This window comes from Ammospiza nelsoni, chromosome Z (genome assembly GCF_027579445.1).
Source record: "Ammospiza nelsoni isolate bAmmNel1 chromosome Z, bAmmNel1.pri, whole genome shotgun sequence".
Taxonomy (NCBI): Eukaryota; Metazoa; Chordata; class Aves; order Passeriformes; family Passerellidae; genus Ammospiza; species Ammospiza nelsoni.
This window is the reverse complement of record NC_080669.1, coordinates 79,953,486-79,977,855: the sequence shown is the minus strand read 5'-3', so window position 1 is coordinate 79,977,855 and position 24,370 is coordinate 79,953,486. Positions and strand designations below refer to the sequence as shown.

The following is a 24,370-nucleotide window of genomic DNA, read 5'->3' as shown; positions in this document are numbered from 1 at the left end:
AGCACCCTGGACAGCAACACCGCTCCCCGAGTGGGCTCGGGGTCCGGGCTGGGGTCCCCCCTTGCCCTGGGAATGTCGGCGGGACTCTGGGTTGTGGCTGCTCCCGAAGGGCTGGGGCTGTTCCCGGAGGACTGGGGGCTGTCCTCGAGGGGCTGAGGTGGGGCTGTACCTGAGGAACTGCGGCTGTCCCCGGGAAGCTGGGCGTCCCCAGGGGTCCGAGTCTGGCCTCAGTGGGGGACTCAAACAGGAGTTTCTGTCCCCACGGGAGTCCTCTGTGCATCTTCAAATCTACAGGTGTCTGCACACGTGTGGAAGCCCATGTGCGAGCCTCAGTGTGACAGTCTGCGTGTACATGCCACTGAGTTTGTACAAGGGAGCACAAGTGACCACCCACATGTATGTGCACCTCCCAGCTCCACCACGGTCACCAGTGTCCTCTGTGGGCACTGCTCAGGTGCCAGGCTGGTGCATCACTGCTGGCATCTCACCAGGTCCAACCCGACAGCCCCACGGACATGGTCTCAGCAGCTCCAGTGTCATATTTCCTTTCCTGGCACAGAGCAGCCTAACAGGATGCCCACCCATGGGTGAGCTGCCACTGGGGGCTCATAGGGGCAAGCCCCACAGCTTGGCTGGCACAGCTGGAGTTGGTGCCCTGTCTGATCCAGCCCATGTCTGGTGGGCATAGGGCATAGGGCACCCGTTTGCAACTCAGAGCTCCCCAAAATTGAGGTTTCACAGTGGGCTGTGAAACCTCAGGCACCACAGGTGATACCCCAGCATGTTGGGGTTTCCTGCACCTCCAAACTGGGCCCTGTGGCTCAGTGGGTGGCACCATGCCCTGCATACAACCGTCAGCACCAGTTTGGTTCAGGAGTTTGTTTCCTTTAATAGACAGACGGAGTCACGGCTGCGGTGGGAGCGCGGGGAGCAGCCAGCGCCGCGAGCCCTCGCGCTGAGGTAGAGGAGAGCACCACTCCATGCTCCCCTGCTTTGGCACCCTGGGGCACACACGGGAGGAGGAGGCGCCTGCCCAGCCCCAACGAGGTAGTTCAGAGTGCCATCTTCTCCCCCTGTCACCCATCTGGGGACCCTGGCACCCAAGCAGTCTCTTTGGTGGTGGGGGGGGCTCTGCTGGGCAACCCTGCCCTCCCCAACATAAACCCCCAACCCCAGCCACACCCCAATAAGCTTCACCCCCACCATTCCCACCAATATCCCCATTATTTGCCCCCCCCAGGGTGATCCCCCTGAGCTGAGGACCTGGGGGGCTGAGATGCCACCACCCTGGGGTGTCTCAGGGCAGGGACAGCAAGCCCAGGCAGCACAGGAGGACTGGGTAGGGGTGTCTGCAGTGGGCAGGGGGTGCAGTATGAATATCGGGGCTGCAGTGTATAGGGGCTACAATTTATAGGGGCTGCACATATCGTGCCTGCAGTGTTTGCATGGAGGGTGTGTAGGGAGAGGCAGCGTGGGCACCAAGGGTGTGTACAGGGGATACAGTGTATGCATTGAGGGGTGTAAAGGGGCAGCAGTGCGTGCAGCGAGATGGGTTAGGGGCTGCAGGATGTAGGGGATGCAGCATGCAGGTCCTGGGGGTCCCCCAGGCGTCAGGGCAGCAGGAGATGTAGGGGAAGGTCACCTGGGGGTGGTGCCTTGGGAAGGAATGTGTGTGTGCGTGTGTGTGTGTGTGTGTGTGTGTCAGAGGGCACACATGGGGAAAAGGGACAAAAGGGCCCGCGTGGGTGTTCACAGCCTTGCATGGACACAGCTCAGTATTGCAGCAAGAGGCACCTTTGGGTCCCCCATCCCACCCTGGTGGCCCAGCTGGGTCCCACAGCTCAGACCCCCAGACTCTGGGCACCCCTAGCTGCTGTCAGGGTGGGGGCACATCTGCCTTACAGCGAGGTGGTAGTGGGAGTGTGGCTTTGAGAGGAGGCTGGGAGCAGGGGGTTTGGGGCAGGCATGGGGTTTGGACGGGTCTGGGTGCTCCCTCCACCAGGTGCCAGGGTGGCTGAGGGCCGGCGGGCGAACAGGACACCTGGGGGACAAGAACAAGCAGGTTAGGGCAAGCCCAGGATTGGAGGATCAACTCACCTGGCTCCCAGCACCCAGGCTGGGGAGGGTGGGACAAAGACTCATGGGGGCTTCAGCTCCCTGTCATCACTTGTGATGTCTCCCCCAACCCAGTCATCCTTGCCTGCATGGGGCAGCCTGTGGGGTGGCCCAGGGCCCTCTTGGCTGGCAGCGCCACATAAGGCTTAGCCTTGACCTTTCCTGCTCATTAAATATTTAAATTCTGAAGGCAAAGCCATTGATTTTAATTGTGGGGTGTCTCAGCAGGACAGGCATAGATCTGGGGAGCATGGGATGGGGATCTGGGGTGCACACTGGCACCACAAAGGATCCTCTGCTCCACCAAAGCACCCCAACATCTTTCTGTGCACCATGTTCTGCAATCAGCCAAGCCCCACACTCAGCCAGAGACCCTCTGGGGACACAAGCTTTGGGCTGATCACAAATCCAAGCCCTGCCTTTGGGACCCTGGGGTGTGGAATGACCTTAGGTGCAGGGTCACTTCTCAGCCAGAGTCTGTCCATCTATTCCCCCCCCACTTTAGCCCTTCATCGCTAGCACCTGCTTTGGGCCAATTTCCATCCTTGTCAACCCCCTCCTCCTCCTGCCCCCTCTCCCCAAGCCCTGCCACTTCATTACGATGGATTTTATAGTAAAGACATCAGATTGAAGGAAGGACTTGCTGGCCAGGCAGTGGCTATAAGTTATTGGATTTCCTGGCCGCAATTACACGGGCCAAGCGGCCCTTCTATTTACCTGTGTAGACAACTCCATTTATTTCTATTGACATGTTGATACTGCTAATGCTGTTGGTGGACAGGTTCAATGCGGTCTCCTGTCTGTCATCTGGGGAAAGGAAATACCAATATGAGTGTTAAGCGAAACAGAAACAAGAACCTGTCTGAGACAGATAAGCCGGGACGCAGTCCCTATGGGCATCCATGCTCCTCTCCAGCGGCTGCTGCTGCCTCCACCTCGGATGCCAGAGGAAGGGATGGCCAAGGCTGAGGTGTTGCATGTCTTTACCTCGGCTGGAGATCTTGATGTTCATGGGGAACTGGGAGGCCATGGCCAGGAGGTTGTGCTGGAGCGCGTGTTGCACCAGCCGCTGCTGCTCCTCTGCTGTCAGGGCCACCTTCTTCTCTGGGGGCTCTCCTGTCTCCAGCTTCTCCCGCAGCTGCTCCAGCACCACTGCCTGTGAGGCAGCTGCTGCTTGGGCTGCTGTGAGATGGTGGCTGGCCAGTCCCACTGGGATAGCAATGCGCCCCGGCACTGATGCTGCCAGCATTCCGTCCTCTGCAATGACCAAGAGAGCTCAGTGGGTCCCTCATCATCACCCCACCTCACCACCCCCAGTGGTGCCAACTCCACCCCACCAGCAATGGGGCAGGCCAGGCCACCACTCCCAAAATCTGGGCTTGGTCCTTCTCCAAAGCCAGGGAAAATACGCTGGTTTCGCACCCTGAATGGGACTAAAAGAACAACACTGTTCCTATTTTCCCCCAGCAAAAAGGTCAAAAGCTGACAGGGAAACATCCCTGCTGCTGCAGCAGTGTCCATCTCTGGGAAGACGGGATCCTCACACACCTTTCTTAACGCTGTGCACTTGGCTGAGCTGGCCACAGCTGTGAGTGGAGATGCTAAGAGCTGGCAGAGGCATTTTGGGGGTGCCCAGCAGGGTTGGGGTGCTGGCTGGCGAGTAGTTGAAGAGTGCCGTGCCAAAAGTCTGCCTGCGCCCCTCCCGACGGTTGCTGTCGATGGCAGCTTGGAGCTCTCCGGGAGAGCTGAGCGCCCGCTTCTCACATTCGTAGGGATACAGGTACTTCATGTATCTGCACGGGGAGAGAGCCAGGGGGAGATCCACGGCTGTGCACCTCCCAGCCAGCCCCGTGCTAAGCAAAGAGCCCTTGGGAAGGAGCAGAGCCCTCCAACCACTTTTGTGGTACTCCATGTCCGACCCCATCCAAGGCTCTGGGACATCTGAGCCAGAGGGTGTCCCAGGAGCAGTGTTCCCCACCTGCCATGCTGCCAGGCACTCACTGTGTGCGGAGGGTGAAGGCAGCACTGGTGATGGAGGTAGGTAGGTTGAGGCCCTTGGTGATCTCCCGCCAGATCTTCTTGTTGATGACTTCAACCAGGCCACCCTTGTCTGTCACCAGCTGGTACAGCGTGTACAGGTCCAGCACTTGCTTGGCCATGATGGGGATGCGGTTCACTGGTGTTCCTTCAGGAGGCACACAGAGACACAAGAGGGTGTGGGGGGCTGCCCACAGGGCCCTTTGTGCCTGGGATCACAGCCCCCACCCTGTCCCCACTGCCACTGCAGGTACCCACAATGGGAGGCACATCTCTCCATGCCCAGGTGAGCACCCATGGGCACCTGGCGTGCAGGTAGGACCTCAGGGTGCCTGGGAGAGTGGCACTGTGCCAAAGAGCAAGGGAGACCCCAGCATGCTGGCAGAGGGTCACCTCTGATGGAGCTGTCAGTGCAGCTGGGTATGCTCTCATGTGGGATATGGAGCCTCAGTGGGATGGGCAAAGACACCCTTAGGTTGTGTCCCTACAATTCTCAGAGCTATCTGTACAGCACCAATCTATGAAATCTCTCAGAGCATCCTAGAGTGATTCACTCTGTAATGCTCCTTCAGAGCCCCATAAAGAGAGACTCCCTCTACACTTTAAAAAGGGACCCATCCTATAACCTTTCTGAGGAGGGATGATCCTCACAACCCTTCTGGGAGCACTCACCCCACTATCTCTCCATGGAGAGGTATTCTCTTCCAGCTCCAGACTCTTTCAAAGAGTTCCTGAAAAACCTCTTAACCCTACAGACGGCCCCAGAAGTTTCCTCTGCTTAAAGGACCTTAGTGTCCTGCTTCAAGAAACCTGACCCCAAATCCTCTTCAACTGCCCTCAGCAGAGACCCTGACCCCTGGTGCCCCACCATCACCCTCCTCTACAAGGCTATGGGGCAAGGGAACATCAGTTCACCGGGGTTCTGTGAGCCCAGTATAGAACAGCATGGTCTCCACAGCCACCAAGTCTGGCTAAAAACCCCTCCCCACTTCCTCAGCACCCCCAAATAACCTCACAGCCCTGCTGTGCTCCATGCCTCCTCAGGATGATGGTCTGGGCATTTGCTGGAAGCTGGGCAGAGGAGGGACAAGCACCACATCCCATCCCACCCTGTTCCAGCCTGTGCCATTCCATCCCCTATTTATTCCTCCTGCGAGGTGGCGGGGCACAGGCAGTATTGGAAAGCCATCCATTTGGCCCAGGGAGGCTGTCACCACTGCGCTTCGCCCCTCAAACGAAGCCGTCATTCACCGCCATCCTCCAGCATCCCTAATTTATGGCCCTGATATTGGCTTGGCTTCTTCACATAAGCCTGAAAAATGAGCTCTTTTTATTCTTTTACTGAGTTCATTTAACTTTTTTTTTGTGTGTGTCTGTGTTGTTCACCAGGTCGGGAAGGGGGAGAGGAGTTTATCCTCCTGGGAGAAAGGCAGAGATATTGACTTGACATCTGCTGTCAGCAGCTCACCTAACCAGCTCTGCTCGGGGCTGCTGGCGCAAGACCCATCACCTCCGGGGTGGTTGAGGGCTCTTCCTCACCCCCAAACAGTGAGTTTTCAGGGTCTCAGCCCCCAGCCAATGGCCCATGGATTTCTCCCATCTCCAGCCTTGGTGGCTTACAAAAGTACCTCACCATTAATCTCAGGGCTGTGTGGAGTGTGTGGCTGATGCCTGTCCCATTGACAAAGGCACCTGTCTGCATCCCCACAGAGTGATGGCCCCAGCCCTAGCCAGGGAGAAGGGCACAAAAGCCCAGGGAGGTGATGCAGCCATTGTGGGGCTGCAATTAGCACCTTGATTGATTAATAGCCCTGTGTTATCAGCAGGGCACGCAGATTGGTGGTGAAATGGGGGGGGGGGGGGGCTGCACACCCCAGTAAGTAGATGTAGAAATAGTAGAAGTAAATGTAGAAATAGCTCCCTTCTGTCCCTGATTACTGCCTTTGAGGTGCCACAGAAGCTGGGGCACGACTATGAGCTGCCCCACTGCCTGTGTCTGATGGTGGTGGTGGCATGGCCTCCATGAGCCACCAGGGCCAGCTGTGCCCTTGTGCCATGGGGTTGCCTCAGAAGGTCTGCCCCCCAACCCATTCTTCAGCCCTACAAATCTTCCACTCTGCTGACAAATGTCAGTGCTGGTACTGTCCTAACAGACAGCAGGTGGGATGCAGTCCCTTTCAGCAGGGCTCACTCTGTGGACGTCAATCCCTCCTGGAGAGCTTGGGGACACAGCCTGGGTGTCACAGTCCCCTGCCCATGCACCTCTGGGTGCCCCAGCTGCACCTGCAGTGGTTCTCAGGTGCTGCTTCTTACCCAGCTCTTGATGACCCGTGGGATGCTCTCCTTGCCCCTCAGCCCTTCTGTCCCCTTTCTCTTTGGTACCCCAGTCCAAAATCCCTGTCTCCTCCAAAAGATTCATGGACACCAATCCCTGCACACCTGCACCTGTGCACCCACACCCTGCCTGTCCTGCCCAGGGGGATGGCACCCACTCAGACGGGACGCAGGACAGAAGGGATGGAGGGCACAGGAGTGGGACATCCAGACACAGAGGGATGTGGAGCAGCACTGTCAAGGAAGCATTAGGCTCCCTCCCTCCTCCCCACACCAGCAGGCACTTACTTAATTAGCCCCGGCCCCAATAGCGAGGGAGTTAATTAGCTCTGGAGAGAGAGATAATGAAGCTGCAGAACAGCCCATGAATCTTGCAGCTGATGGATGCTGGGGGGCCGAGGCAGTGCTGATGCTCCCACTCACTCCCCACAGCTCTGCACCAGGGCCAGGGGGGCACCCATGGCGCAGCACCCAGCCCACCCACAACCTACAGCTGGCCCCAGGGTGAGCCCTCTGGCCGTGCCAGCCACTCACTACACACCCGTGACTGCAACAGGTTTGTGGTGTCCCAGCCAACCCAAAAGTCAATCTCTGCAGCCCCACAGCCAGGTGGGCACCCTCACCAACCTTCCAGTGTGCAGGGCAGGCAGGTGACTGCCCCCTCTGCCCTCCCTCACCCCATGCACAGCCAGCCCCAAAGCTCCTGCACCCCCCTCAGCCCTTCCCTGTTAATTAGCTCGGCATTAACCTCTGCCTGGGGTTTACTGGCTATCGAGCGGCTTGTTCATTAATCCACACACCAGCAAAAGGCTCTAATTAATACGGCCGGCCACACGTCCGCGCTCGGCAACTTTTAATTGTCGCAGGCCCGGCCGGGGAGGGCGAAGGTTAAAGCATTTATCGAGTCCCCGGGAGCCGGCTCGGCTCCCCATGCCGATAGCAAAGATTTCCGATGAGGATGGGTTGGCTGGCGAGCCCTTAACCCCTGGGCGCCCGGCGCCACGCGGATTGCCGCCCTGCTCCGCAAATCACTGAGGTGCTGATGGTGGGCATCCTCACCAGGCGCTGCTAACACGGAGCCCTAAAGGGCACTGCCAAGGGCATTGCCACCGGGCATCCCCAAAACGTCCTGAAAACTGCTAATGGGCATCATTAAGGGGTGTTGCTAATGCCTGTCACCAAGGGGGTATGTTAATGGACATCCCCACCAGGTGTTTCCAGCGGGCATCCCTGCTGGGCATCCATAATGGGATATCTGGGACAGATGCCCCAGCTTGGGGTTGTGGGGGAGGCCCAGGGGGAGCACCACAACACCTGCCTGAGGGATTTGCAGAGATCTGGAGCAGCACCCACCCCAGCCACCCACCTTTACCTCTCTTCTGCATGAAGCCAAAGAGGTCATCCAGGAATTCCTTGCGTTTCGGGTCCTCATCCAGTTCATAGAGCTGGAGGCAGGAGAGAGAGAGGGATCAGTGCTTCCAGCACATGCAGGCGAGAATGGGGAGGGGAGCAGTGCCTGGGGCTGAGCACGGCCTGTGCCAGAACCTGGCATCACCCCTGGCCCCACCTGCCTGCCCTGCCAGCAACAAGAGGCTTTCTGTGCCTTGAATCCCCTGACACATCCTCTGCCTGGGTGTGGGCTCTCCCTCTGCCTCGGGTCTGGCATGGGCTCCCCACAGACCAATGATTATTCTGAATCTTTGCTGCAGAGATGCTGGGTCTGTGCCTCAGTCTGTCCGGCCCCTTGCCCTCTTAGACGCAAGAATCACAGCCCAGAAGCATCAGCAAACCCCAAGCCCCAGACAGGAGCTCAGGATCAGGATGCTCAGCTCTGCTCTGCCACTGCCAAGTGTTGGTGTTCCCAAGCCCCAGCATGGTATCAGCATCCTCATCACCCCTCATTCCTCACAGGAACACAAGCCCACCTGAGCAGTGGGGGATGATTCCACCCTGGGAAGGAAAAGTTGGCTCGACCGTACCCCTGGGCACTATCAAGGGAGCTGCAAGTGCTGGGGCTGCCATGTGCCCAGGATTGCACAGACACAAACATGTGTGGCTGTGAAGACACTTATGGTGGATGGTCTGGACACACGGACACAGCCTGAGCTGAGGGACAGCACTGGGGAGGTGAGTGGAGCCCCTACACCACAGACACCAAGTGCTGGATCCCTGTGAAAGCCAGGCTCGCCTGATTCCAGCACAGCGCCTGAGTGACCATGACAAATTGGAGCCTGCCAGATCGATGGCCCAGCAGTAAAAGTCAGAGCACATGAAGGAAAAATTAGCACCAATCGAAGACACTATAGACACCAATTCCTTCCAGCAAGCCCGGCAAGAATTTAAAGCCATTGAAAAGAAACAAAACTCAGCAGTCCAGAATGGATTTCAAAAACGTATACAAAGAAATGCAAGCTGGAAAACAAAGTCAGGCACAAAATAGAGTCGTTTAAAAAACAATTGTGCTGGGAAAGGCTGTTAAAAAACAATAGGAAGGGAGCACACCCCCGCTCCACACAGAACATTATTCACCAGACAGATAAAGGGAGCAGTGCTTAAGGGTCGTCAGGCTGCAGGCACAGGGGGATGTGGGGATGGGGGTGGATGCCATGGGGACACATGAATTCAGAGATGCGGGAATGTAGGGATATGGGTCTGCAGGGATTCAGGGGACACGGGGATGGGGTGATGCAGGGATGCAACGGGGACACACATACAGGGACACGGGAATGTAGGGATGTGGGTTGTAGAGACTTTGAGGACATGGAGATGTGGGATGTGGGGATGGGGGAATGTGGGGACCTACAGGGATGTGAGGATCCTTCTACAGACCCCATGGTTCACACCACTGAATAGACACACCTAACACAGTCCCCTGTCTAACTCAGGTGCCAGCTGCCTGTCCCTTGTCAGTGACGGATCGGTGCTAACTGCCTGTCCCTAACTTTATCTAGGGGTACACCTGCCAGACTCTCACCCTGCCCACAGGTGCTGAGCACCTGCTCCATGGAGTTCCTTCTGCACTGCTTCTCCACTCTCTGGATCCCACTTACCTATCCCCTCCTTGCAGCTGGGTGCTCCTGGAATGCCCTGACCCCTGGGTGCCAGTACTGTGTCCCTCTTCACCGCGGTGTTCCCTTCTTTGCTCTCCATCGCCTGCTCTTTTCCAGGAGGTCCCTGAAGCATTGATTGCAGTAACTAGGTCAGGCTCTGAGCAGAGCTCCAGGAGGCTGGTTTGATTTCTGCCCCAGGAAGGCTGCGTCAGCCAGGCTTTGCCTGCATTTTCCTGCCTGTCCCTGCCTCTGGAAGGCCTCCACACCAAACGCTGTGACATCTGGCTTGTCAAGGCAGGGGCAAACCCCCAGAACTGGCAACTACCACTCATCCCACTGCAAGGTGAAGCCATGGCCTTCCTGAGGGTCACCTAGTGGATGGGCTTCAGCACCCACACACCTCTGCCCTGGGTGCCACTTGTGTTTCTCCTCCCATGGATGCAGGCAGGATTCCCCCCTAGAGCAGGCCGCTACTGACTCCAGCCCGCAAAACAGGTGTGACCTCCAAGGGCCAGGTTCTATTTTTCCACTGTTTATTAACCTCTAACCTTTTATCTGTGGGGCACTGAGATGCAAAAACACATTACATCAAACGGGGAGCAAAGGTCAGCTTTTAAGTGGAGATGAGAGGAGAGTGGAGCTGAGTAACTGGGGACAAGCTGGCATGGCCCCTGGGTACGCCTGGGATGCACGGGGTGTTCCTTGGGATTTGGGGATGCCCAGGCTGAAGAAGAGATCTCCCAGGTCACATACAGTCATTGTGCATGGACACATGCCTCATGTGGGTGTGCATAACCCCACATGGGCTGCCACAATCCCATGTGGGGGTGCACAAGCCCACGGGAGCATAGACAACCCTACACAACTACACCTGGGCTTGCACAACCCCACAAGCATACACAGCCTTATGTGGGTCTACTCGACCCCACAGGAGCGTGCACAGCCCCTTGTGGGCATTGCACAGCTCCACATAAGCATAGCACAACCCCCTAGTGCCACACAGATCCCCCTAGTGCCACACAGAAAGTGGAATGGGCATGCACAATCCTGAACAACCTTGCATTGGTGCGCACAGCCCTGCAGGGACACATAGAACATCACGGGAGTGTGGAAAAGCCTGTGATGCAAATGCACACACAACCCACAGGGGCACAAATCCCTACACAGGCACACACAGCCAGGGCTGGAAGTGCACAGCCTCTCACGGGCAGGTGCAGCACTCTGGTATGTGCCCAGACTTCCACGGACACACTCCAAACTACAGGAGCATCCACAACCCCATACACACATCATGGGCACGCACTCCAAATGTGCATGCACAGCCCAGATGGAACGTGCACGTTGCTGTATGTGCACCCACAACCCAAGAATGGAACACACAACACCAGACAGGCACTCACAACCCCACATATACATGCACAATTCTGGACAGGCACTCACAACCCCAGAGGGGCATGTACAACCCCAGAACGGAACACACGACTCTAGACAGGCAAGCACAACCCTGACAGCACACACAAATCCCAGCTGGGCATGCACAGCTCCAAATGGGCAAACAGAGCCCCATACAGGCATGCAGAGCCCCAAATGGGCAAACAGAGCCCCATACATGCATGCACAGCCCCAAACGGGCAAACAGAGCCCCACACATGCGTGCACAACCCTAAACAGACATACACAACCCCATATATGCACACACAAACCCTGTACGTGCATCCACAATCCCAGATGGGGACATGGAGCCCTGAACAGGAACACAGAACTCCAGAAGGGGATGTACAACCCCAGACAGGCACTCCACATGGATGGGCACCCCTGATCCCACAGGGCAAATGCTGCCCCAGAGCATCCCCCTGCCATGCGCTTTAAGCAGTGGTCTGAGCCTTGCCCAGGGGCAGTTGTGCAACACAACCAGCGGCTCCTGCTTGTGGTGACCTATGAGCAAGGACCCTTTTAATCGTGTTTGTATTGATATAATTAGTAACTCATTTAACGCCATCGATGTAACTATATTCCTCTATAAACGGACGTATTAAACTGTCAAGCCCCGGGATCAATATCCCGACAGTGTGCAGCGCAGCCCTGCTCTGCCAGCCTTGGGGACCCATCCATGCTTGGCCACCCCACTGGCTTTGGGATTCCAGCAGCAGCACCCCAGCTCCACCTGGCCCTGCTGGCTGGGTGCTGGTGCAGGACTGGCTCGGTGTGTCCTCATCCCACACCCCACACTGGGTGCAGCTCTGGGACCTGCTCCCTCCTGTCATCCCATTGCCATGGCGACGTCTATATTCTTTAAGGGATGGGGATAATGGGGCCTGTCAGGCAGGTTAAAGGTCAGTGGGTCGAACATGGTTTATTAACAGGACGTGAATAGGCCTTGTGCTTCCTCCTCCTCCTCCCCCCCACGATTAAGTAAAACACCATTCATTCACCCAGGACATGACTTTGCTGGAGCCAGGAGGGCTTCTAGATATGAAGCTTGGGTCCCCTTAGTCTAGCTGACACACTAGACAGAGGAAGGATGTGAGGAGGTGCTAAGCCACCCACCAGGCACTTCAGCTTGCCCTGGTGAGTCCCCACACAGTCCCCCCTGGGCCCTGCTGCCAAGAGAAATGATCTCAGCGGGACCCCCACAGTCCCTGCTCAGCTGCCACCTCCTGCTGGCAGCGAGGGCTCAGATCAGCAGCCAGGATTTAATCCACTTAATATGAGCTGTATCGATCCTAGACCCCGCTCAGCTCCCCCCCACCATGCAAAACCCCCAGCCCTGAGCTGCTTAATATCTACCACATTGATTAGCCACACTGCTAATTTTTCCATCTGGCCACTGTTCACGCAGCACGCCCAGGTAATGCTCACCTCCCTGCACCCTCCAGCCACACACCACGGGTGGCTGACTGCTGATGCACTGTTTTGGAGTCACTGCACCTCTCCGGAGCTCGACTGCTGCCTCTGAGATCCTTCCTGAGGAGGATGGCTGGTGCACAGCCGAGCACCCAGACACTGGTGTGTCCTCCCCTGTGCCCTGCTGGCATGCCTCAGTTTACCCTGCAGATAATCACAGTATCTGGCCATTCCCAGGCGAGGCACAGCTCTGAGCACACTGGGGTTCAGGGATCCCAACAGTATCCACAGTTACAGCCTTCCCTGCCATGGGGCACACACAACAAACTAAGGGTTTGCAGCTCCCTCCCCCATCCCCACAGCCAGAGCTGGGGGGCAGTTCACTCCCCGCCAGGCACAAACCACCCCCTGACCTTGCAAGCCACCACTCTCCTCTTCCACCAGTTGTTAATAAGTTAATGGTTACGGGACGGCCGTGCTGGGACGGCCAGCTGCATTGGAAGGAAGGCAGCACTGGCTCGTGGGGCACGCTGCTCCCCTGAGCCCACAGCCCCGAGGGGTGCCCACCCATCCCAACATCCCACCAGCCCCAGCAGCCACCCCACTAGCAAGGCCAGACACCTCTGTGTGGGGACCTCTCCCAGCACCGTGGCTCCCCTCAAAGCCTGTCATCACGCTTAATATTTAACGGTGCTTTATAGAGCAGGCAGGTTTAATCAGCGCTGATAATGCGGCGGATCCGGCAGGTCATTAGAACCCCCCTTGCTGCTGCTCCCGGGAGGGCTGCCCGCCTGCTGCAAACATTAACCCAGCCTCGTGCAAGCTTGGCTGGCAGGCATTGGCCTTGGGACAGAGCCCCCCACCCACAGCCTGGCCCCGGTGTGATGTGGGGCGCTCTGTGCAAGCCTTCTGCTCAACACACTCTGCAGGAGGGGAAACTGAGGCAGGGGGTGCTGGCATGGCTCCCGCACAGGCTGGAGGCAGAGGAAGCACACGGCTGTGTGGAGTCACCATGGGCAGCATTCAAGGCCCCTCATCCCATTTGGGGGCTGGCCCTTGTCCCATCCGCTCCCAGCTCCTGGCTGTCCCGCACGGTCAGCCCTTGTTACTCGTTCATGGCTGAGCAGGCAGGGAGTCAATGAGCGGATTTGTTCGGGTTAACCTCCCTGACCCATCGGCGCTTGCTCCGCCACTGCCTCCCCCTCCATCCTGGCTTTCCTCTCCGTGTCTGCCTCCCCCTCCATTCCTGTCCCCCTCCCCGCCCCTGATCCCTCCATGGGTGACTGGAGTTGTGAGACACCCTTCGATCCCTTGAATCCCTTACTAGATGACTGGAGCCATGGCACCCTGTCCATGACCAGCACCACCCCAGGTGTCCCCAGGGGACACACACAGGCACCCCCATGGTACTTGTGTGGGTGAGCACACAGGGCATGCTCTAGCGCCAGGTCCATGCAGGCACACAGCTGCTGTGGGGCTGTGTGAGTATGGGGTGCACCCACGGGGGGCTGTGTGCATGCCTGGGATGTGCATGGGCTGTTCAATCCCTCTCCCCACCATGCACCTCTGGCCCCATCCCCTTCCTGCAACTTCTTTGATGGGACAATGCAGAAGGAAAGGTTGGTGGCCACTGCAAACCACACCCTGTGAAAGCAACCCCAGCCCTCACTTCAGCTACTGGAAGAGCTGTGTGCCTGAGCAGAAAGAGCATTGGGGCCTGGTTCTCACTCGTGCCCTCCCACAGACTGTTGAAAGCGAAGGGAGATGACCCATCTTGTTGTTGATCAGCATCGACTCCGATTTATTGATCAAATCAGTAATCTTTTATAATAGTGTTAATTAACTTCATGCATATTGCAAAATCCGAGCTCACGATAGGTTACAGAGAAAACTCTAACCCCTCCTTTTGTTTACAATACCCGTGGTTGTTATTGAAACCAAAATTAGTGTTCTCACTGTGATATGAAAAGTTCTCAAAACCTTCATATCTGTTCCCAGAGCAGCCAAGGACTGTTATGAGAAGACTGTCTAAGAATCCTGCTGTTTATAAAAAAGGTGCCTGAAACCTAGTTATTTACAAAATCAAGCCTGGAAACTGCTGCTTTACAGCTGCCTTTTACTTTTCCATCAGCTGTATACCCTCATGGCCTCTTTCCTTAAGCCATGTTTGAACCAGGCTCTCCACAACAGACACGGGATGTAAGCTCTGGAGCATGATGGACAACACAGCCTCACCAACAGAGACAACTCAAGTGGGTGCCCTGTGCCCCAGGGGACAGATTTCCAGAGCCCCCACACAGAGTCTGCTCAGCCTCTGCACATTCATGCACACTGCAGCTTGCTCTGCAGATGCACACACGTGTGTGCATGCTCTCCTCGTGCACCCTCACCCTGGACAAACAGCCCCAGCAAGCACACTCACACAGCCCCTGTATGTGCTCCCCCTCTGCACAGATCCTATCCACGCTTATGTATCCCTACAAACTCTTCACACACACACACACACACATCCATCCATCCATCCATCCATCCATCCATCCATCCATCCATCCAGCCCCTTGAGGCAAGACTCCACCACCTGAGATCCGATCTCCCCGCTGCAGACCTGCCCAGCTGGCCGGCAGCACAGGAGATTTACCTCCATTATTAACCCAATTAGTGGATTATTGGAGGCCCAAGTTGATGGGGGGGTGCATCTTCCCCAAAGACTCAACGGGCATCTGCTTTCAGGGAGGCAGCTGGGGAGGGAGCTGGAAGTGTGAGCTCCTGATGGTGCTCCTCTCCCCTCCACAGTGAGGGTATTCTCACACCCTCTACTAGTTTTTACACCTCCTCTTTGGAGCCCCATTCCCAAACCCTTTGGACCCTCATCTGGAAGACAGTGTTGTGACAGCTCCGAGACTCTGAGCATCCCACAGGCTCCAGTGGGGCCAGGAAGTGCCCTAGGGGCAGCAAAGGGAGCAGGTGCCTGGCACCAGCACCACTGCTCAGCACTGTGTGCTGGGCAAGAGGCAGCCTTGGAGGGGGCTTAGCCCTCAAACTCTGCCTCAAGGGTCCATGCAATTCCAAGACTGTGTCACTGGTACAGGCATGCAGATGCCTAAACACACTGGGACACCCCACATGTGCCTGTACATGATGTACATGGGTGTGTTCAGACTCGTGTGGGCACACACACACACACAGAACCACAGCCATATGGATCCATGCACACCTGTGTGCTCATACAGACCTATAAACACAGTCCAGCACTTCCATGGGTTTTCACACACTCTGCATGCTCCTGTGCATCCATACAGACACACAGGGCCTCCCAAGGATCACTACACACAGGGGCACAGGTAGGTCCACACACACACACGTACCCCCGCACTTATATGTGGGGTGCACTTACATGACAGCGTGCACTCATAGCGATGCACACACTCAGGTTGGTCTGTGGGTACACACACCCCCAGAACACCTCTGTGTGCCCTTCCAGCCACATCCCAGCAGCCCCCCTGTCCTGTCCTGTGCCCTCCACTGCTGCTGGGTTGCCAGAGCTGTTGGAGCTCCAGGGATTGGCACACTGACCCTTGCTGCTGATGCCACCTCCCCGCTGCAGGTGGTCCCAGATCAGGGGCACAGCTCTGCTCACAGGTTTGCTGGAGAAAAGTCTCCAGGCAGACATGGATGGGGCAATGTGTCCATTTCTCCCTCGGTGACTCTGCAGATTAATCAGGACCCTCTAATTTAGCCCTGGGAGCCCTTGGTCCTGCCCTTAGGTTGAAGATGCACTGACGGTGAGGAGGGCACTGTAGCATGGAGACCACTACCCTCTCCTCAGAGTCCCCCTCTTCAGCCACCTCCATTCCCGGAACATTCCTGACTCTATTTCCTCCATCCCCAGGGACAACACCACAGGAGAAAGCAATAGGGACAGAGGTAGGAGGGTGCACACCACTCATTTTGGGATGACTCTCTGTGTCACGAGGAGGTGCTTGTCTACAGGGGCACACACACCTCCATGCTCTGAGACGTGAGTGCACACATCACAGCTGGCAAGCCCTCCCCAAATGCATCTTAAGGACAGGTGGGTGGGTGCAAGAGGCAACTCCTGGCATCAGGGACAAGCAAGGCAGGAGGAACAGCCACTCCAGGGTTAGGCTAAGGACAATGGCAAACAGCTGCTGGCAAAACCAGCCACCCCCAAATTAACCACTGAGGCTACCAGTCACTGGAGTTCCTAAAGGGCGGGCTGGGGCTCACCTCCTCCTGAAGCTGCTCCTGGGAAAGGGGGAAGGAGCTTCAGAGGATCCTGATCCCCCCAGTCACAGATGGGTGTGAACATGCCAGAGGGGCCCTGGCAGGGAGGGCATCTCCTGCCAGCAAACACTCTACTAACAGAGAGCTGGATGCAAAGCCCAGATGTTTGAGTCCCTCCCACCCCAGGGAATGGAGAAGAAAGCCCCAGGTTCTGGTGCTGTTCTTCTATCACTGGAGGAAACCAGCGCACCCATCCCTGTCTATACGCATGGTTTCTCTAGGGGGAAAGCTGAATTCATGGAGCTGAGCTTGGCACCAGAAATGCCAGGCTCTTACCCGTGCCCTCCAAGTAAAAGATAATGCAGCACTACAGAATCAAAACCTGGAGGCATCCCAGCCCTTGGGGAAGCTGGGGTTCATGGCTAATGCATAATCACACCCCACTTGGTACCCCCCACCCCAGGGCTGGGTCTGCCTGACAGCCTTGGGTGTGGAGACCTCCCAGACCTTTGCCCAGGTCTCTACCCATGCGTCCTTATCAAGGTACATAAACCGGCGCCGGGGGCTGATGCAAGAGGCAGGGGTGAGGGGGTCTCTCAGCCTCCTAACACTGCAGCAGCGCTCCCAGTCAGAGCAAAGGTCCCACCAGCCCCCCTTCCCCAACCAGCACCTCAGGAAGCACATAAAACTACAGCACACATGTGGGATATTTCCCCAAAAAGCTCCTGTGTGCAAAGCAGCATTTGCCTGTTAACCCGGTGGGTTTTGACACAACCACCTCGTCCTCTGCTCCCATTTTTAGCACCACTGCATTGTGTGGAAATGCTGGACTTCCCGGGCTGGTCCTGCACGAACCTCCCACCCTATCCCCATCAAGGCATCATCTCCACTGCAGAGAGATGGGGAAGTCTCTCTCTGCCCACTTTCTGCCAAACAGCCTGGATCTGGTGGTCTCTGTTCACTTAGCTGTGCCCCCATCCAGGATGATGAGAGCAGGGACAAGCCCTGAATCCCACCCTGGATGACAGCATGATGGTTTGGGCAGTTTCAAGCAGGGAGTCCTGGTGGAAAATACAGTTCTGGCTACTCCAAGGGTCCCTCTCCAGCTCCAGGACCCTCCCAAACACACTGCCACTACCCCAGAGCTTTCCAGCAGACAGACACACGCTGCCCCCTCACCTCCCCCACAGTATCACAGCCCAACCCCTGGGAAACCTCCAAAAGCTGAAGCACAGCCACCCTCCCCAGAGTCCCTGCAGAGAGCGGAGAACCTGTTCCCCAGGCTGGGTGAGGCACAGCCCTGCAGCTGTGGAGGACCCAGCAGGGACATGTCCCTCCCCGGCAGGGGAATGTCCCCTCCTGCATGATCCCAGGGGAGGGAGAGCAGTGACAGCCACCCTGCAGACCCCAAAGCAAGCTGGCACCTCAACCTGCTCCAAACCACAGAAGGACATCCCGTTGTTCCCTGGGCTGTCTGGGACACGCCACAAGGTGGGAAACACAGGTGTGGGTCTCCACATGAGAGGTCCGTCACTTTTCCAATCAGGGTTGAAAAAACCCAAGGAGAGTAAACAACGAACGATCCAGCTCTCACCCTGGGAAGCTGTGGCAGGATTTATCCCGCACCCCAACCTCTCCTGTCACCTCTCTCCCACTGTTCACAGCATTCCTGCCCTGCACAAGGAGCTGGGCAGCCCCAGACAGGGGCAGGGCGGGAGGCTGAAGGACGAGAAATGCCGGGGATGCTTTCCTAGCCTCCCTGGGAGGGAGGAGCTGCTTCCCACCTCCCGGTTGACCCCGGGAACCGGACAGTCAGCCTTTTTCTGTGCAGCGGGGTGTAATGTAACACTTCCCGGACGAGCTGTTTGGCCTGTGCAGCTCACCCACCCCGGGCTGCTCCAAGGCAGCGCCAGGCTCTGGCAGCATCCCCGGGCACAGCCAGGGGCAATGTGCTGCCGTACCCTGTCTGCACCTCTACCGGCTGCCCTGTAGGCAGGGGATGAGCCACGGACCCCCAAAATAACAAGGTGTTGAGCAATTTGAAACAGAAAAGGCAGCAGCACACCCCCGCAGCAGCCAAAAGTTGGGTCCCTGCTGCTGTTCCCTTGCTCTCCTGCCAGAACTGGATGAGACCAAAGTGCTCTCATCCTCCTGTCCCTGAGCAGTACCGTCCTAAAAAGCCACACAACAGCTCTATGGGGACATCTCTGTGTGTTCTACCCCCTCACCACATCTTCCCTGTCACCCACTGTGCCTCTCTCTCCCCCACAAGGAAGCTGAGAGCACAAACCTGCCCTGGCGCTGTGCACTCCGTGCCCACACCCCTGCATGCAGAGGCACCCACTGTGTGCAAACCAGAGCTTGCACAACACGGCTCAGACGAGATCCACACGCATTAAATACAGGGGGACTTTTCCTCCATCCTTTACACGAGCTCCTGATGCCCTTTCCCCATGTCCTCAGCTGCAGAAGGGTCTCCCCTACACCCACCAGGAATGAGGGGACAGGGTGTATGTGCTATTTTCTCCATCTGTAATACACCCTAGCCCTTGCAGAGACACAAGAACTCAGCTCCACGGCTCGCCAGCTCCTTGGGGTGACCACACACCAGAGCCCTTGCCCTTTTTCATCTCTGTAAAACCCCCGTGGACAGGGGTCAGCTGTTTTACTCGTTATAGAAAGCAGCAGGATGGAGCACAGATCAGGGTGGGCACAGGGAGATGCCTGGACACAGGACATCCTATCATGATGCAGGGCCTGGGGACAGGCACAGGGGACACCGAGGTGGGGTCATGAAGCAGGGCTGAAATGGGGTTTGGTAGCAGGGAGATGGGGAGCAGACAGGATGACGACAATGCCTATAGGATGAGACAGGGCTTAGGGATAGGGGACATGAGGAGCATTCAGGGGGTACCCACTTAGGGGAGGATGAGGTTTGGGGACAGTACTGGTGGGGTTTAATTTAGGGTGGGATTGCAATAATGTCTGGGGGTTAATGGGGATATGGGGGATGTCTACTCAGGGTGGGTCCGGGCTGGGGCATGGTGCTGCCCATTCAGGGTGGGATACAGACAGGGTTTGGGAGCAGTGGGGGGCATAAGGATTGTCCATTCAGGGAAAGCTGAACGCGAGTTTGGGGGGACACCGGGGATGCCTGCCGGGAGCAGCCGGTGCCGGGGCAGCGATGCCTCCTTACCTGCTTGAACTGCTCCTCGTAGGTCCATTCGTGGTGCGGTGGCGGCGGTGGCTCGCGGGGCTCCCCGTCTTCCTCCTCTTCCTCTTCGTCCTCCTCGTCCTCCTCCTCCTCCCCGGCAGCGGCGAGCGGCGGGCGCGGGCCGGGGGCCGGGCGGCGGCGGGGAGCGGCGGGCGGCGGCCCGGGACCGGGGCCGGGCTCCCGCGGGGGCCGTCGGGGAGCGCCGTCGGGGCCGCGGGCCAGGCGGGCCGCCTGCTGCCGCTGCAGGCTCTCCATCACGGCGGCCAAGCGCAGCCCCCCCGCCGGCCCCGGCCCCCGCGGCGGGGCGGCCGGCTGCGGGCACAGGGCACGGCCTCAGCGCTGCCGCCGGGGCCGGAGGAGGAGGAGGGAAGGGAGGAAGCATCCCCCACCCCACCCGCTCTCCCCGCCGCTCCCTGGGGCCTTGCCCGAAAGTTGCCCGCGGAGCCGTCGCCGCTCCCGCCGCCGGAGGGGCTTCGTCCCCCGCCGGGACCCCGGCACCCTGCCCCGCGGGGAACGCAGCCCTCCGGTGCCACAGCCCCGCTCCTCCCGGCGACGCCGTCCCCGCTCCTGCCGGACACGGGTCCGACCCGAGGAGCCTCCTTCCTCCATCCCGCTGGGGACCCGTGTCCTGGTGGGACTCCCGCCCCAGTTCCACTGGGAACCGCGTCCTATCGAGGAGCCCTTTCCCCCCGGTCCCAACGGAGACATCCGCCCCGACGGGGAACCCTCTCCTACCGAGCCTCCACCGCCCCGTCCCCGCGGGGACCCCGTCCCGATCACGCCGGAAGGTCTCGCCGGGCGCCCTGTCCTCCCGGGACGCCCCTCCCGCTCCCACCGGGAACCCCGATCCCGCTCCCTGTCCAACGCGGTGTCCCTACCCCGCTCCCGCCATGCACCCCCGCGTCTCCGGAGCCCCTCCGGCCGCTCCGTTCCTCACCAGGGCAGGTTTGGCCGCCAGGCTGGGGTTTTCCACCATGCCGCCGGCTCCGAGCGCCGCCCGGGGCTCGCCCCGCCGTCCCGGGGGCACGGCCGGCTGCTCCGCCCGGTCCCGGCCCCGGCCCGCCGCTCACATGGCGCCGCGCCCGCCGATATTTCTTTTATTCCGCAGCAGATGAGGGTGGGTGGGATTTTTCCCCTCTTTTCTTTCTTTCTCTCTTTCTTCCTTTTTTTTTTTTTTTTTTTTTTTTTTTTTTGCAACAAGTGGCAGTCAGACAGCAACACCCCTCCCCGCTCCCATTTGCTAGCGCACGTCTAGGGAGTCACCCGGTCACCCGGGGAGGGCTGGGCTTCTTACGGCAGCCCCGGGGGATCGCCCCGCACCGGCCCGCCGAGAGCCGGCGGGAGGGAGCGGGACCGGGCCGGGGGCGGAACGGGCTGGGAGACCCCCAGTGTGTGTCCATGTGGGGGTGCTGGACGAGGGGAGTGGGGGGGGGGTGTGTGCAGGCTGTGCACACATAGACGTGTGAGGAGAAGGGAGCGTGAAGGAGGGAGGGTGTGTGAGGGGTCTGTGCACACGTGTGTAAGAGGGTGCTGCACCCATCGCACACCTTTTAGAGGGTCTGGCTGTGTGTGTGTGGATAGCTGCGTGTGCTGGGAGAGGGTGAGCGTGTGTGTATTTGCTCATTGCCTGCGTGTGTGCAGTGGGATGGATGAGCCTCCCCCACACGTGTGTGTGCAGGGTGTCTGAGCACCCCTGTGCCTGTGCACAGTGGGAGAAGTGAGTGCATTAAACGTGTGGGAGCCCCCACACACCATCGGGAGTGTGTCCGGGGTTTAAGGGGTGTGTATGTCCTGGTGGTGTGTGGGGAGAATGTGGGTCCATCACTGGAGCAGTGACCATGCACATGCAAGTGAGAAGCAGCGTGCACTGTCAGAGAGGCTGAGCACCTGCAGTGTGCACACACGTGTGTTTTTTCTTATAGGACAATAACAAATGCCCTCTGTGTCTGTGGGGAACTTGGGGGTGTGTGTTTCGTGTGTTCACCTGTTGGTGTGTGCAATCTCTGTTAGGAGGGGCAGGAGTGTGCACACGTGCTTTTTGGGGAAAGGTGGGTGTGTGTTCATGCTACTAATCCATGTGCAGGCACAAAGGGGTGTTCGGGGCAAGCTCCAAGTGCTGAATCCTGAGCTCCATCCTCAAGGGCTGGGGTATCACAGCAGTGTGATCCATGACCCCCAGCCTGGAACTTTGAAGGGATCTTTGTGGCAGGTGCTGTGGGTGCCTGGCTCCTGGCTGAAGGGGTCAGATTGTAATGTGGCCTGGATGCCCAAAGAGGCTTCCTGGCATGGGTAGAACAAGGCCAAGTGTCTCTGTCACTGGAGTGGCTCAGTGCTCCTGGCTTGCCCTGTGTCCCTGCTTGCAGTGGGGTAAACTGTGGCACCAGTGTATCATCAAGTGTGTCTGCAGATGTCACACAAGGATGTAGGACAAGGTGAGAGCATGGCATCTCTCTGCCGTGGGTGCTGCCAGCAGGCAGCACCCCCTGACTGTTTCCTTACTCTCCCTCCACCTGCCTGTCTGCCAGATTTTCCTGACTGCTTTCTCTATGGAGGAAACTGCCAGGAGGCAAAGGAGGCACCTGCTCTTCGTTGGGCTTTTTTTGGCCAGGGCAGCTTAGGGACCAGCATTGCCCCGCAACACTGGGACACAAGGGACAGTGGCTTTGATTCCATCCCACAGCCAGGGCAGTTTGCCATTGAGACTTCCTACTGCTGCACTGGGTTTTGGTGGCATGGGATGACAGGAGGCTGGGTGGCAAGGGCTGGTGGCTCTGGCCCCTCCATGGCCACCTGTGTGCTGCAAGGGCCAGGGGCAGCCAGCATGAGCCAAATCCTCCCTTTTCCTTGAAGCAAAGAAAGGAAAGGAAGTCTTGAGGAAAAACAGCCGCTGGCCATGCTGATGGCAGGAGCTGACTTCGCTCTCAGGCTCCATGGCCCAGCTCTGTCCCCTTCACCACTTCCCTCTGTGGGGAAAAGCTGCTGCTTCTGTGCTCTCCAGTTTCCCTATGAGCATCTCCTGAGCAGCTACCCCATGTCCTGCCATGGCTCTGATGATTGTCAGGGCTCCTTAAGCTCCTGCAGCCTCAGTGCGTGTGACACAGTGCACCATACTCACCAGGGAGGCTCTCCTGGAAAAATACGACCGTTCCCTGGGAGCGCAGGGCAGCTCCCGACCCTACAGGGCCCCCAGGCGCTGTTTATCTTTGCACAGGAGATAAATTAGCTGTCGGCCATCCTATTTCAGTGCTGGACAGCTGTAGCTTGCACTGGCCCATCCCATCCCGCTGCGGCAGAGGCAGGGACCTCCTGGTGCTTGCCAGCCCCTCTGAGTGCTGGTCAGTGTGGCACTCTTGTTGAATTGCTGCTGGGAAGATGAGACCTGGCCCTATTTCAGAATGATCCACAGGGCCAGATGACCCTTGGGACTTATGACACAGGACCCCATGGTTCCAGCTTCCCTTCCCAGTGCTGCTGCCTTGCACCCCACTGTGCTGCACCCTCTGCTTTGGGCTGTGCCTTATCCCCTGCACACTGAAAGCTGGGCTGGGTGGAGTGAGACAGACGTGATGACTTCTCCATGGCCCAACAGGAATCCAAGTGTTTGGGGAAGCTCCCCTTCTGCAAGGCAGAGGGGTTGGGGTACTTGGGTCAGTTTAGCACCCAGGCCAGCTAGTGGCAGCACCAAGGTCTCCAGAGGGTGCAGTGTGTCCCATTGCCTTGGGCATGGCCACCAAGGGACCTGTCCTACTCAGCTCCTCTCTAGAACCTCCACAGTGATGACAGCAGCTCTGGGGTTCTGCACATGTGTCATGAAGTGTCAGGCTCTCCTTGGGGCAAGCAAGAAGGACCATGTCCCCTTTGCCCCACTGCTCAGCATTTCGCACCCATGGCGTCTGGTGATGGTCCCAGCTGGAGAGAAATTCCCCAAATGGCTATTGACAGCTGCAGCTGAGGCGGCACAGATGGATAGTGAGGGTATAGACGGGCACAGCAGACAGCACAGCAGAGTGAGAGATACTTGGAGCAGAGAGATACTGCAGGAGGAATCGAGAGATAGATCCTGAGGGCTGATCAATACCCACTGCATGTGGAGGGACAGCAAGATAAAGCAAGTTGCAGGGGGAAGGTGTTAGGAGGGCAGCGATCTGCATTACTCCTGGTGACAGTTCTGGGGAGATGCCCCTCATGGTTGCTTCAGCTGGGATGGGGGTAGAGTCAGACCCAGGATGCAGGTGCCCGTGGCTGACACTCCTTGCCCATCTCCAGCCACTCCATAAGGGTTTGGTGGCCCTTGGGGTTGTCCTGGGGTCCCATGTGGCCTCTGGACACCAAAGGGTGTGTATTTTGTGTGTGTCCTGGTCACATCTTCTGTCTTTCCAAGGAGTACCTGCTGCCTGTGGGCATTTTGATGGATGCTGTGTCCCCAGGCAGCCAAGGGGGAAAGGGGCAAGCCCTGGCCCTGTGCTGCAGCTGGGTGACTGAAGATGAGCTTCCAACCTCTTCCTCAGTTTCTCCATGAGAACCAAATGCT

At 58.0% G+C, this 24,370-nt stretch overlaps 1 protein-coding gene across 1 annotated transcript; it reads right to left on the bottom strand.

Annotated features, from left to right (window-relative positions):
- Positions 1–1,222: 1,222 nt before the first annotated feature.
- ARID3C (AT-rich interaction domain 3C) lies at positions 1,223–20,977 on the bottom strand. Its single transcript, XM_059492663.1, has 8 exons — positions 20,777–20,977; positions 19,822–20,151; positions 7,859–7,931; positions 4,117–4,300; positions 3,664–3,908; positions 3,103–3,372; positions 2,833–2,922; positions 1,223–2,041 (listed from the first exon to the last, which is right to left on the bottom strand). Exons 1-8 carry the CDS (start codon positions 20,813–20,815, stop codon positions 1,899–1,901), a joined length of 1,374 nt encoding a protein of 457 aa, XP_059348646.1. The 5' UTR covers positions 20,816–20,977; the 3' UTR covers positions 1,223–1,898.
- Between the last annotated feature and the right edge of the window lie 3,393 nt (positions 20,978–24,370).

Excerpts from the sequence above, each read along its gene's own strand:
- ARID3C (XM_059492663.1), bottom strand. The coding sequence starts at position 20,815 with ATGGTGGAAAACCCCAGCCTGGCGGCCAAACCTGCCCTG. Across the intron at positions 7,932-19,821 it reads ACGAGGAGCAGTTCAAGCAG|CTCTATGAACTGGATGAGGA; the intron begins GTAAGGAGGCAT and ends TCCTGCCTCCAG. Across the intron at positions 2,923-3,102 it reads CATCAAGATCTCCAGCCGAG|ATGACAGACAGGAGACCGCA; the intron begins GTAAAGACATGC and ends TCCTTTCCCCAG.